Source organism: Mchenga conophoros, linkage group LG18 (genome assembly GCF_057382185.1).
Source record: "Mchenga conophoros isolate Kocher_MC1m ecotype Shallow Benthic linkage group LG18, M_conophoros_male_GT1.1, whole genome shotgun sequence".
Lineage (NCBI taxonomy): Eukaryota > Metazoa > Chordata > Actinopteri > Cichliformes > Cichlidae > Mchenga > Mchenga conophoros.
In genome coordinates, this window is record NC_140543.1 from 35841490 (window position 1) to 35854926 (window position 13437).

Sequence of the window (13437 nt, forward strand, 5' to 3'; positions counted from 1 at the left end):
TGCACGAGAGGGTCAGAGGGCATCAGGGAGAATGTTCAAATAGCCTGATACATGTTTAAATACATGTTTACTGCCCGTGGAACAGAGCGAGGAAGGTTTATGTCTGGAAAAAGTGTTTATAATCAAAGGTCAAACTCTTCTCACCAAGCTCATAAAGATGTCAGTGTTTTTGCCAGTAGATGGCAGTAGCGTTTTTTTTTTTTTTTTTTTACATCAGTGCCTGGTGCTTAAACATCTCTATGCATGATTTCAACAGTCACTGCTGGAAGGAAGTTCTCAAATGACGGTAATTCGTTGTTGGGGTCACTTTTGTCCATGAAAACATGTAACACACATCCAGAGGTTGGGAGTGCCACAACTGTCAAACATTAAAATAGTTTGCCAATGTTTGGCTTCAAAACTTTGGAAATATTTATGATTGACTTATGATTCTTTACCAAAAATAAAAATTGAAGAAACAAAGTGCATAAAACAATTTGTCTCACTGACAAAATAAATGTGGCCATGACTGTAATCTCCGTTGCAAACACTCGACTCTAGAAATAAAATGCTTTTTTAGATGAACCACTCTTCTCTTAAGTCTGATATTTTCCTCTTAATTCTTTTGGCGCACTCAGCAGCAGCTTGTTGGTAACCCTGGACAGGTTGCCAGAGTCTGTTCAGTGACAGGTTGCTTCTCCCCAAGACAAGAACTAACAGACTTAAAAACTCCTTTGTCCCACACGCCATCAGACTGTTTAACTCCTCTCTGGAGGGGAGAGGGAGGGGAAACAGGAGGACAAAGGAGGGGGGAACAACTAAGCTGCAGTGCCTCTGCACCTCACTGTACAATACCTTGTGCAATACTTTTTGTAAATAGTCAACAGACTCAATACTTGAAATGTGCAGTTCACTTGTATTTTTATTTTTTATTCCTATTTATTCTATTTATCCCCTTTGTATATTTTATTTATATTTGTCTCTGTATTTATATATGTGTGTGTGTGTGTGTGTGTGTGTGTGTGTGTGTATATATATATAACAGTTCTGTAACTGTAACTTCGGTCGTTGCTGTGCTTTTTTTGGAAGTCGAATTTCCCAGAGGAACCCACCCGAGGGATTAATAAAGTTCTATCTTATCTTATCTTATCTTATCTTAGTTTGTCACCAGAACGTTTAATAGAAATTTAAAATATTGTCGTACTGTAAAAATGCCTTCAACTTACTGCAGTTCTTTGTGATTTTCTTTAGTCAGCTTACACATTAAAACAAGTGATGGGTGGAATCAAAGGTTGGGAAGTTTAAAAAGAAAATATTAATTAATATATATTTTCAAGATACTTTATTTGTCATGTACATAGCGTTTCTGATTTGACCCTGATAGTGTGGAACCTTCTGCCTGATTGCAGAAGCTGAAGCAGTTTGTTACCTGGATGGGACGAGTCCTTTAACATCTGAGCTGCTCTGGACCAGCATCTCCTGGTGTAAATGTCCTGTAGGAACGGGAGAACAGACCTGCAGCAGCGTCTTGACACACAGATCACTCTCTGAAGAGCTTTTTGGTCCTGAACACAGATATCCGTATACCAGGATGTGATGTTTTGTGTGAGGATGCTCTTCAAAGAAAACAAAATGTGTGTATATATAATGACTGATTTTTATCCTGTTCTGGCAGCCATTCTTCCTTGTCTAAACAGTTTGAACTTATTTAAAAATTGTTGCAAGAAACAAGCTGATCTGACCATCCCTGCATTTTTTAACCAAAGGACACACCAAGTAGAAATAAATAAACTGTATAAAATGTCAGGTAAAGGTGTTCAAGATTGTGAAACAGTTGTGGTATGGAGTACTGTTGCCGTCATCTTCCAACTTCTGTAAGAAGAAAACTGATGACACGCATCTCCCGCTGTCGTCTGTCAGCCTTCCTTCACTGAAGTCAGGGCCCAGCACAAACAGCAGGACGTCTGCATCCACCTGCAAATGCATTAAATACAACATGGTTTACAATAACATTAACAATGCAAATAACCAAATTAACTGATGCAGTGATGTTCACACAATAAATGTGGGGTTCCTGAGTCCATAAGAAACAGATACCATTAGTAAAAATATATCTTTTTTACAACCTTGTTTACAACTTTACTTACAACCTTTGAATGTCCGGGAACGAAGAGCTGCTGGCTCTTGTAAACCACAGAGCTTTAGTCCCTGAGTGTTGGGATCAGCCGCACCAGTGCATGCAATGTCATGGCACTAAGACAGGGAGGAGATAATACTTTAATTCATTCTGAATGAAGACCAAATATTTATTGATGCTTTATGACTGCTTTTGTAAAACAAGCAAACAATTAAAAAAGAATGAAAGAAAAGGTATTGTTGGACTTTTTGTAAGCATGTCAAATGTTGCATCAGAACAGTTTCTTATGGTTTGTGACTCACTGTCACAGTTGAAATTGTTCTCCTGGTGGTCACAGATACTGTACTTAGTGGCTTTTGCCTTTTTGTCCTTCTCCATCAAAGAAATTACTCCCAGTTCCTCTCATTATTTCTGTGAAAAAGGCCGGTTTCTGTTCAAAGCACAACCTAATTATTCAGATAGCCTGACAGGGACAGAAACTGAAGATCATACGTGGGCGAAAGGGTTGTAATCGGAAGGTTGCCGGTTCGAGCCCCAGTCACAGTCTCGGTCGTTGTGTCTTTGGGCGAGACACTTGACCCGTTGCCTACTGGTGGTGGTCAGAGGGCCCGGTGGCGCCAGTGTCCGGCAGCCTCGCCTCTGTCAGTGCGCCCCAGGGTGGCTGTGGCTGCAACGTAGCTGCCATCACCAGTGTGTGAATGTGTGTGTGAATGGGTGGATGACTGGATGTGTAAAGCGCTATACAAATACAGACCATTTTACACAGTTTACTGATTTAATGAGATCTGCGATCAGCCTTCACTGACAGCCGAACAGGACAAACAGGTAAGAACTGTGCACCACTACTGAAATAAATAGGTTATTACTGAAATACAAGCAAACTATGATATAAATCTAAAGGTGCTATTAACACGTTTAGTTATGAAGGACTCATTAGTTTTCTTCTAACATCCAGAAGTCTGCACGATGTGTTTCATGGTTAAACGTAACATGACCGAAACACCAACACCCCACACAAATCTGATGCTAATCTGATTTTATCCACACTGGTCCACACCACCAACAGTTCAAAGCCATCGATTATCCGGGATCAACTGTCTTGGCTTAGTTTGCACGGTAACCAATCAGGTGTTAGACAAGCTGCAGTGGCAGCGTTAACCCCGCCCCCCTGACTTTGATAACATTAATTAATTACCACAGCCGCAGCGCCAGGAGTGCCAGAATGAATTAAATAAATACGCCATTAAATAATTAATTAAATGTGTTATTAATTAAATACAATTGGAAATAAAGAAATCACTTATTCATTTTTTAAATGAAACGAATGGACATTCAATGAATTATTGAAATATTTATTTAATCAATTAATTCCAATCCTAATTAATTAATGGAACATTTAATTAATGATTTAATGCAGTTTTTAATGAATTCATTGAATCTATACATATACAGAGTTACTTCTGTGCCAGCTACATGATGTAAGTCAGCCTGTGCTGCAGTGTTTCATCTCTTTAAAACAACACTAACAATATCAACATCAACAAATACTTAGACCAAGCAACAAAGCACTACAAACCTGACGTTACCATCGTATATGTTATGTCACGTCAGCATAAATGACAGATACATTTCCCTTTTTTGAAAATGGTGCACAGTAATATCTATTTTCATTTTTGCTGCAGTTTATAAAAATTAATATAACAGCTTTTTTGAGGGATGTATGTTTGACATTTCTGTAACTAGAAAATTGTGACACTTAATACTTACATGTGGACTGAATACATACATATTATACAGTTTTTTAAAATTTGGGATATAATGCTTGTACTGATGCATAGTGTTTGAAACTTGAAATGTTCCAAAAATGCCACAACAGCATGTAAAAATGTGAAAGAAACTCTGGTGGATTTGTTCTATGTTAGGTGTAAAAGGGTTAATTAAATTGTATTTTCATGCTATGGCATTATGGTTTAAAAAACTATTATATCAATATGGAACAACTGAACTGAACTGAAACAAAAGCAAGAGAAAGCGAGCGGGTCAAGAGTACGATGAGAAGGAGGGAGGGATTTAGAAGGAAAGAGACAGAGAGATTGGAGGATACAGAGGGAGGCAGGGGGTGAGTGCACATGGAGCATGGTTTTAGTTCAGTGGAGTGAACTGACAGAGGAGCTCGCCACAGAGGGAGAAATATTTGGACTTAACTTCCAGCAGCGTGGAGGGACACTGGAAGGCTTCTGTGAGGTAAATGCACTGCAAGTACCACGGGGTGCTGACTCTGCACACGGAAATTAAATGGAAGTTTCTGTGATTTCTTAACAAAGCTTTTATTTCTATGTGTCAACAAGCATCAAGGTTAGCAAGCTTTAGCGTGAGAGGTAAGCAGTAAGTCGGGGGGGGGGGGGGGGGGGGGAGCTTCCAGGCTCTGTCTTAAATCAGTTCAAGAAGTGTCAGCTGCAGTAACGGGAGCTGCAACAAGGCCGTGTTGTGCTTTCCCACACAGGAACACATGTTCACTTTCTGCACTGCACTGCAAGCATTGTTCAAAGTCAAAGTCAAAGTCAAAGTCAACTTTATTTGTCGATTCTGCCACATGTACAGGACATACAGAGAATAGAAATTGCGTTACTCTCAATCCCTAGATAAATAGCAAATGAACATTTAAATATATTTAAATATAAAAGTGATTAAAAATGCAAGTAAAATAATTAAAAAGTAAAAATTTAAATAAATACAATTTTACATATAACAAGAAAGCTATACAATATACAATATAATGGGTAAGTGACATTGAGTGTAAACCAGGCAGTTGCACTGTTGCATTCATACACGTTATAATAGTTTGAGAGTGCATCATATTCTTTTAACATGACTCGTTTGCCAAATGTGGACTGTTAAAAAAGAAGCTTCAATTGTGGCATTAAGAGTAAAACAATAATAATAGACACACAAAAACCCTGTGAACCACATTCCCAGCAGCTAACAGCATCTGTGTGATTAACCTCTTTCACCTGACATGATATTTATTTGGCCTGGTTCTTCTAAAGAGCTTTTTCATTATACCTGAGCACTCAGACTGCTTCCCTCATTTACACAGGATGTTTGTTCTACTGTCTATCTAAAACTCACACACATTCACACCCCGATGGGTCCATCGGACAGCAGCTTGGGTTTAGTATCATGCTCAAGGATATTAGGCATGCAGACTGGAGCATGGACTGAACAGGGATCAAACCAACAACCTTCCAATTAGTAGATGTCATATTTGAAAAATTCAGGGCATTAAAAATGAAAGCAACTTGAGCTGCACTTTAAATCTCATTTAAATGTTGAAAAGTTACACAATTGTTGTAATGTCCAAGGCAGCCCTCCATTTATGTCCCTTTTATTTAAAAAAATGTGTTCACTCAGAGAGAATCCATAAGACACTGGGAGAACACAGAGTAGCTTCAAACCCAGGACCGTTCTCCTGTGAGGCGATGATGCTAACCGCTGCACCACTGTACTGCCATAGCCTTATTAGTGTAAAAGCTTCGTCCTGAACCTTTAATTAGTATTAGTTTGTCAAGGAGCTCCTCTGTGTATCAAAGTATTCTGGAGTTAATTCTGCGGCCATCTGTCCGTCAGCTTAAGCTTTTCCCAAATCGGGTCATGCAGTAGGACAATGATCCCAAGCATGCCTGCAAATCTACAGCAAATGGCTAAAAAGAGAAAAGAATCAAGCCAAAGTCTAAACTTCAACCCAGCTGGCATGATGTGTCAGGACCTCAGGTAAGCTGTGGACAACTGAACGCACACAAACCCGAGCAGCGTTTTTCATTTCAATCAGGTTTATGTAGTGCCAAATCACAGCAGCGGTCACCTCAAGAAACTTCATATTGTAAAATAAAGACCATGCAATAATGCAAAGACCCCCCCCCCCAAAGACCCCCCCCCCCATCAGAAAACCAAAAAGCAAACAGACAAACAAAAACAGTAATATTCAAGTGCCAGAAATGTACCATCACATCAAAGTAAAGAAAGTTTCCATAATTAAATTACAGTAAATGTCCTCATGTCATAATAATTTAAATATGGTTGTTTTAGTTTTAAATTTACACAAAATATTGTGTATTTTAAGAGATTTTATATAGTAAATAAAGTTGAAACAATGAAATGACTAATAATATGGTCAAACACAGTTCTTTACATTTACATAAACCTAATATTGCAGAAATGCGCTGTTATTGGGTTTTATTATGAAATTTAATGTAAAACAAAATCTTGTACTTTTATTCCATAATTTAAGTCAAAATACTTTTATTAAACTAGTAACTGGGTTTAGAAATGACAGTAATCTAATGTTCATCTTTGTGCATATGACGTGTATAATTTTTCCATGTATTCTAAGATGGATTCAGCCTTTTACAGTAGCCAGAAAACGGTACTGTAATTATAATATAGTTTGTTACAGATCACATCAAGTAGATACTAATGGTGTGAATATTGAAAGAGCTGACTCCAGACCATCACACTTCCTCCTCCGTGTTTGACAGTCCACACACTATGGAACCGTCCTTTCACCCACTCGACGGTGTACAAAGATCCTGTCTGATGACCCGAAGATATCAAATTTTGATTTATCAGTCCATAACAGTGTTCTTCAAGTTACTTCAAAAAAGTAATTAGTTACTTATTCTCCAAAAAAGTAATCCCATTACATTGCTGATTACTTATTTTCAAACGTAATAGTTACTTTTAAAAACATGATGCACAACCTGAATATGTAGTAAAGCAACAGACCTTTCAGCCCAATTCTACTTTTCTGCATAATCCATCATATAAGATGTAATCCAACAGAAAGCCTCTTCCTAAAAAATGTTTTATTAGTTTTAATCTTTGAACTTTGAGCACATTGCATCGAGCAAGAATTTAATCATATGCAACATTCTCTGACTTGTGTTCAACATTTAAAGCTATTTTCTGCACATTCCAGCAGATAAAGTCAAATCATGTTTTAAGTAGATGCAAGTAAAAAAAATAAAATAAAATCAAAGACTCAGCAGCTCTTAAATCTATTGTCTGTGTTTATCAGGAGTGGGGCGGGTGGAGGTTTGCCCACAGTGGTCATGTCAGTGGGAGGATCCGGGGGTTTCTTGGTGAATGTCACGTTCCTGTGGCAGCGCGCTCGCTGCTCGCTCAGATTTCAAGTTTCATTTTTCGCTGTAAAAAGAAGTTTTCTTCCCACGCAGAGTGAACACCGGACACTAATGTTTTTGTCACTTTTTACAGAATCAAACTCAAAGTAATGTGATTACTTCCACACTTTAAACGCTGCATGGTCGTACTCTCTCCATCACTCCATATGATCCATTGTTGATCTCCACACAGCTGTTGCCACGGACGTCGCACACTCGTACGTCATTGTCATGAGACACTCTCACAAACAAAATCACGGTTTAGTAACGCAGTAACGCAGCGTGACTACAGGAAAGTAACAGTAATCGAATTACTTTTTTTTTTGCAATAGTAATCCCTTACATCACTCATTACATGAAATAAGTAATCCGATTGCATTACTGTCCATCTCTGGTCCATAATACCTTCTTCCAGTCTTCAGTCGTCCCGTGTCGGTGTTTCATGGCCCAGACAAACCTCTGTCTTATTCTGACGTCTGGCTTTCTTTCTGCAACTCGTCCTGTCAAACCTGCAGCTCAACGTTTCTCTTCACAGCTGGAACTGAGACTTTCTCACTACGACCACTATGAAGCTGCTTGAAGCTGCTGTCCTGTGAGCCGCCATCACACAGCTGTTACCTCTCAGAAACTTGTCCTCTGATTCAGTCGTGTCTTTGGGTCTGCAGACGTCTTCCTGTCACAGTTTGTGAGCCTTTGGATGCTGAAGGAAACTGGACTCACTGACACTTTGACTTTCTTTGCAGTTTCTCTGTAGGACAGACCGACATTTATAAGTGTTATGTTGGTCTGTCTCTCTTCCACTGTTAATCTCACGATTTTGTACCAACACACTACTACTGTACTGTACTGTACTACTCTCAGCAGTACAGTACTGTTCAACTGATGCTGACGAGGGTACCACAGTGTGTTCCAACACTGCTTTATGCAGACAGAGGGGGTTGGAAGTAATGCAGAAAATCCAGAGAAGTTGAAACAGCTGTAGGATTGAGTAGCACCAGCTTTCAAGGCTTGCTCAGCCTCCATCGCTGCAGAACAGCTTTAGGTTGTTAACCCACGCTGTGTTCCCCGAAAAAGTCTTTTTGTCTAATTCTGAAATGTACCTTATTTATTCTTTGTTTTTAACCTCTGGCATTTCACCACTTAAATTTGTACAATTTCAAGCTATTCATAGGACTTAAAATGCAACAAATAACTGGAAAAATTAGGATGTTCTAAAACTTGACCAGTAGTATATATTAGAGAATGGTGAGATTTTACTTTATAGTGACAACTCCTAAGCAATTAGGACACTAAATTACTGTGCCCTAATTTTTTAATTATTACTAACAAATAGACCACAACAAAAAACAAACCCTAACAATTTGATATTAAAAAAGAATAACTTATTCAAAAAGGTTTTTAATGAGCCATTAAAAACAGAAATGAAAATTAAAAACATTAAACCCTAAATTTAGAGTCACACTGAATGTGGCAAGTTTCCCTGATGATTCAGGCACCTAGAGATGCTTGAACAGCAAAGATATGTTTGAATCTGAGTGCAGTTAATTTCAGGTAAAGTTTAGGTTAACTGTGAAACGGTGCACAGGTAGTCTGGCTCTACCAGGATGGCACGTCCATAGATGCAGTTGCAAGAAGGTTTGGTCTGTCTCCAAGCACTGCCTCAAGAGTGCGGTAGAGATACCAGGGGATAGGCTATGACATGAGGAAAGCAGAACAGGACTGTGGAAAGGCATCGACTGTGCCTCGGGGCCAATGCCTTCATGCAAGGAGGAAGCGAACAAACCCAGCCATAGCTCACAGTCAGCTCCATGCAAACTGTCTGAGATTCCCCGGAGAATAACAGAACTGGCTGGTCAGCTGTTTACAGTGTTCCTCGTCCCTTTATCATCTTTTTGCTTTGATTTATCTTGATGAGGCATCTGTTGAATTCAGTTTAAATAGACAAATCTGAAGAATGGTATTGAGTGACTAAACATCAGCTTTACATTAATATATTGTTTTATATATCAGCAATGACCGCAGCAAAACAGGGGGAGTTTGCAAACTGTATGTTTGTGGTGTGTCATGGTGAGGATGAGGACACAAAACCAGGACTCAGACAAAAGGGTAACTTAGCCGAGGGTAGAGTCTCAGCTTCTGGTGGCCGGCCGTAGCCCACGGGGCCGGGTGCAAAAAAGTGGCACAGCTCTGTCCTCCTGTGGGCCCACCACCCACAGAAGAGGCCGTAGTTTGGTGCTTACTAGACTTAGCAGTCAGAGGCAGAGGTTCTGGCACTCTCAAAACTAGCTTATGGTACATGTAGTGTCCCCTGGTGCAGAAGGAGCTCGAGCTGGTGCACAAGGTTGGAAGATGCTGACTAGATATAGTCTGGCTCACCTCAACACAAAGCTCCAGTTTGGTGGAGAGCAGTTAGACTCTCTTGCACTGTGCAGTTGTCCAGGGTTAGGTATACCTGCAGCCCCTTGGCTTTCCCCAGTGGACAAAAGAGTTGCTTCCCTGCATCTTCAGGTTGGAACAGGCTCTGGCTGTTATTTGTGCCTATGGGCCAAATGACAGAGTGCCAAGTGTTGTTAGTCACAGGGTGGGGTGCTGGAGAGTGCTCCAATCAGAGTTATAACACCGACTGGTTTTATGAGTGGATTATTCTGCCACAATATTCAGTTAAAAAGGGTTGGACAGCTTTCACATTTGAACTTAAATACTGGTGTACTGTGAGGGTGGCATCACTGTTGCAGTTCTGGTACACTAAAATATTAAATGCTAATGTTAGATTGTTACTGGTTATAGTTGTGTTACATGAGGTACAATGACTAAAACCTCAGTGTGTGTTTGTTTACCAAAAAACAGCATTCTGACGAGAACGAGCAGCCATCAAGTGGATAAATGAATTCAATTAATGAAAACATAAACAACATCATGAAAAAAACCTAATCATTTGCCTGAACAAGATATAGATGGGTTTGACTTTTTTATGGTGGCAACAAATGTTCGAAAGTTAACTTTGGTTTAAACGTTTGATCGGGACTGTGTGTGAACAAACATCCTCTGTGATGAAGAAGAGTCTGGATGCAGATCCTCTCTCAGTGACTGAATGGGACTTTAAGACACTGCGTTCAGCCCAAAATGAATTCGATTTCTGTCACTGAACAAGAAAAAATAAATGAATAATTAAAGATGAAAGAGGGTCGTTCTACAATTACTTAAAAGTGATTTCTTTTTTTTAAATGGAACCTTTATTTGACTGTTTCTTGTAATAAATTTAAGAAAAACAAATAATAAACAACCAAAAACTTAGTCCAGCTCGGGCATCAGAAGTACAAATGTTTGGAGATATTTAGTTGCTGTGCTCAGCACAACAGTTAAGGATGAGTCGCCCTCATAATGAAACGTCATTCAACTTTAGATATGACGTAACTTATATTCGTATAAGCAACTTTCAAAATCAAGCATGCCCCAGTTTTCAGTAGTCAGCTGTTTCTTTTAGTAATTCAGTACTCATCATTTTTCTCATTGCCCAGATTATTATAATAATAATCAAAATGACAGAGCACTGCCAGAAGATTGTGAGTGATTTTTGTGGAAGCCTTTACACGTGCAGTCTGACAGTGTGTAGACAAAAAAGTTCAGTAAGAATTATTTAAAAACACGTGAGAGAAAATCATCAACCCCATCATAAGAACAACGATGATTCAGTCACTGAATCATGGGGGGGTCCATACCAGGTCCTTGGCCCTATGTCACAGTGATGGCAGCCGTTCAGACACTGCCCCTCTGACGGAGAGTACAACAATGTGAGCGTAGGTGTTGTTATGTATTCACTGTAAGTCTGTGAAGCAGGTGCATGACAAGACTAATCAGGTATTAACATCACCTCCCGCTTGTATTTAATGGTTCAAACAAGGCAAAATGAACTGCTTTAGAAAACCATTGAGACAGGAAGGAAGGGAAAAAAATTATGCTTACATAAAAAAAAGTTCATAATCCCACTTAAGTAATAGTACTTAAGTTTTAATAAGATAAGTAAAAATGTATGCTGAGACCACCCATCTATCCATTTTCTTCTTTTAATGCAAAACAAAGCAAACACAATTTAAATTGGCAATAAAACATTAAAATGACAATACCAGTGATCCTGATGTGTGATTAAGATTTCCTGTATGTCCTTGTGCCAGTGGATCTGTGTCACAGCAGGTACTCCACTACCTGTCCAATCAGCGCTGCAGAGCAGTGTCAGGATTACAGGTGGGATAATAGTTTGTTCTCTGACTTTGTCTCCACTAAAGCTTCAAATGTAATAAAGCATTAATAGATTTAAAGTTTATAAGTAAATGTAAGTAACAAAAGTGAGACTTTGTAGCTGAACTGTTTTGTTCAAGTCTACATTATAATGCTGCTATTTAAACCTGTTCTTCCAGGTGTCTCTGCTGAGGAACTGAGGAGAACACGAGGTGGTTCTTCTGCAGTCACAGAACAGGACGAAACTCATGGTCCAACAAACCCAGGCCAACCAACAATGACCTTCAGAGATTTGCCTGATTGAGCAATGACAGTATATGAATTATCTGGGAATACAGTGGAATTCTTGCCCAGTCCGTGCCAGCAGGTCAAATCCAGCTTTGGACGTTCATTCTCAACCTCAAACTAACCCAGTTTGTTTTTAACATTGCTTTCCCTTTTTTTGACAAACACATTCACTGATGATAACAAAGAGATATGTCACTATATTCCTGGTGGGATCCTGCTTGTTATTGGACCACTCCTCCCAAATCCCTTTGCAGACTTCCCTCCACAACAGAACTAGCAGGGGTGCCATTACATTTTCTGGTGGAGGGAGGAAAAATCTGAGTTTGAGGCCTTCTTTGGGGGAAGTTCCATCAGTGGAGGGCAAGAGGAGATGGCGGAGGCAGGGTAGGTTGGGAACTCACCGGATTAAGAGAGGATGGGTGTGGAACCAGTTCTTTGTCCTGGAGGAGTACATGGGATCTGAACCTCAGTATGTTGGAAAGGTAAGCGAAACAAAATCGTTATATACGATCGTTATATATGCTGTTACCAGATTATTTTGAGAGAGCTTGTGTGTACTCTGTACTTGTCTTTAAACAGCAACTTTACCAACATTACTGACTCTTTACCTTCTGTTAATTTTAACAGAAAAGACCTGATGTTTTTAGCTCGTCCATGTTGCTTCATTTTTACATTTTTCTGCTTGGAGCTCGCTTGTACCAGGAAGTGGATTTGGATGAAATCTTTAGAAAATATCCAGATAAGGCTAAAATATATGCTTTCATTTCAAATGCTTTGAGATGTTTTATTTGAAATAAGAAGAAAACAAAAAGGCATGAAAACTAAAAAATCTCACAGAACTCTAAAAATATCAGAGGAAAACTATCAAATCAGATAAAACTAAAGTGTACAAACTCCCAAACTTTGTAGTATAACACAGTAAGATACTTAAAAATGAGAGCAGATGGCTAAGCTAAGCTAAGCTAAGCTATGCTACTACTCCAGTACTACTAAAAAAAAAAAACAAATACCAAAAAACTCTTTGCTGTTGCACCTGTTCAAATTCTATCTAATCAGCAAATCACATGGAAGAAACTGAATACATGTAAGTATTTAAACATAATGAAGACAACCTGGTGATGCACAATAGAAGCCAGTACAGATGATGAACACCCTTCCTTGTTGACTTGAAGTCCACATCAGGGGTAAACGTGTGAAAAACCAAGAAGATAATTAAACCATGTATTTGGAGATTTGTTATACTCCTGCTACTTTATAACTACTACTACAGAGCTGGGCAGCCCAACTTTACTTACACAGAACATTATGACAGATGATCTCCATCTCTCTGTCTTTTTCTTTCCTTTAATGGAGATGGTCCTCTGTGGCTGAGTGCATCACTCTGGTTACCAATAGAATAAGCTGATTTTAACACATTGCTTCATTACAACATAATAGTATCAAAAGGTTGCACCATTTCTTGTCTAAATGAAATTTGCCCATTTCTAAGCCTTGTTTGGTAACGGTGCAGCTGAAGACAGCGTAGGCCCCGCTAGCTGTTCCCCGGCAGACTGTCCTGAGCAGCTGGGGAAAGAGGGCGGCTGGGTGATGGTGAGGAGGAAGCGTAGTCTTAAACAGAAG

General features: G+C 39.3%; 1 protein-coding gene across 3 annotated transcripts in view; it reads left to right on the top strand.

The window, feature by feature from the left end:
* Positions 1 to 4282: 4282 nt before the first annotated feature.
* LOC146554285 (cadherin-12-like) overlaps positions 4283 to 13437 on the top strand; it is a 49780-nt gene continuing 40625 nt past the window's right edge. The window contains exons 1-4 of one of the 3 annotated variants that reach the window (XM_085253497.1): positions 4300 to 4360; positions 4465 to 4494; positions 11466 to 11535; positions 11709 to 12299. In XM_085253497.1, coding sequence (XP_085109623.1) covers positions 11991 to 12299 — 309 coding nt within the window. In that variant the 5' untranslated portion in view covers positions 4300 to 4360; positions 4465 to 4494; positions 11466 to 11535; positions 11709 to 11990. Of the gene's footprint in view, positions 4361 to 4464; positions 4495 to 11465; positions 11536 to 11708; positions 12300 to 13437 lie in introns of all 3 variants that reach the window. The other 2 variants (XM_085253496.1, XM_085253498.1) reach the window with 2 other exon arrangements.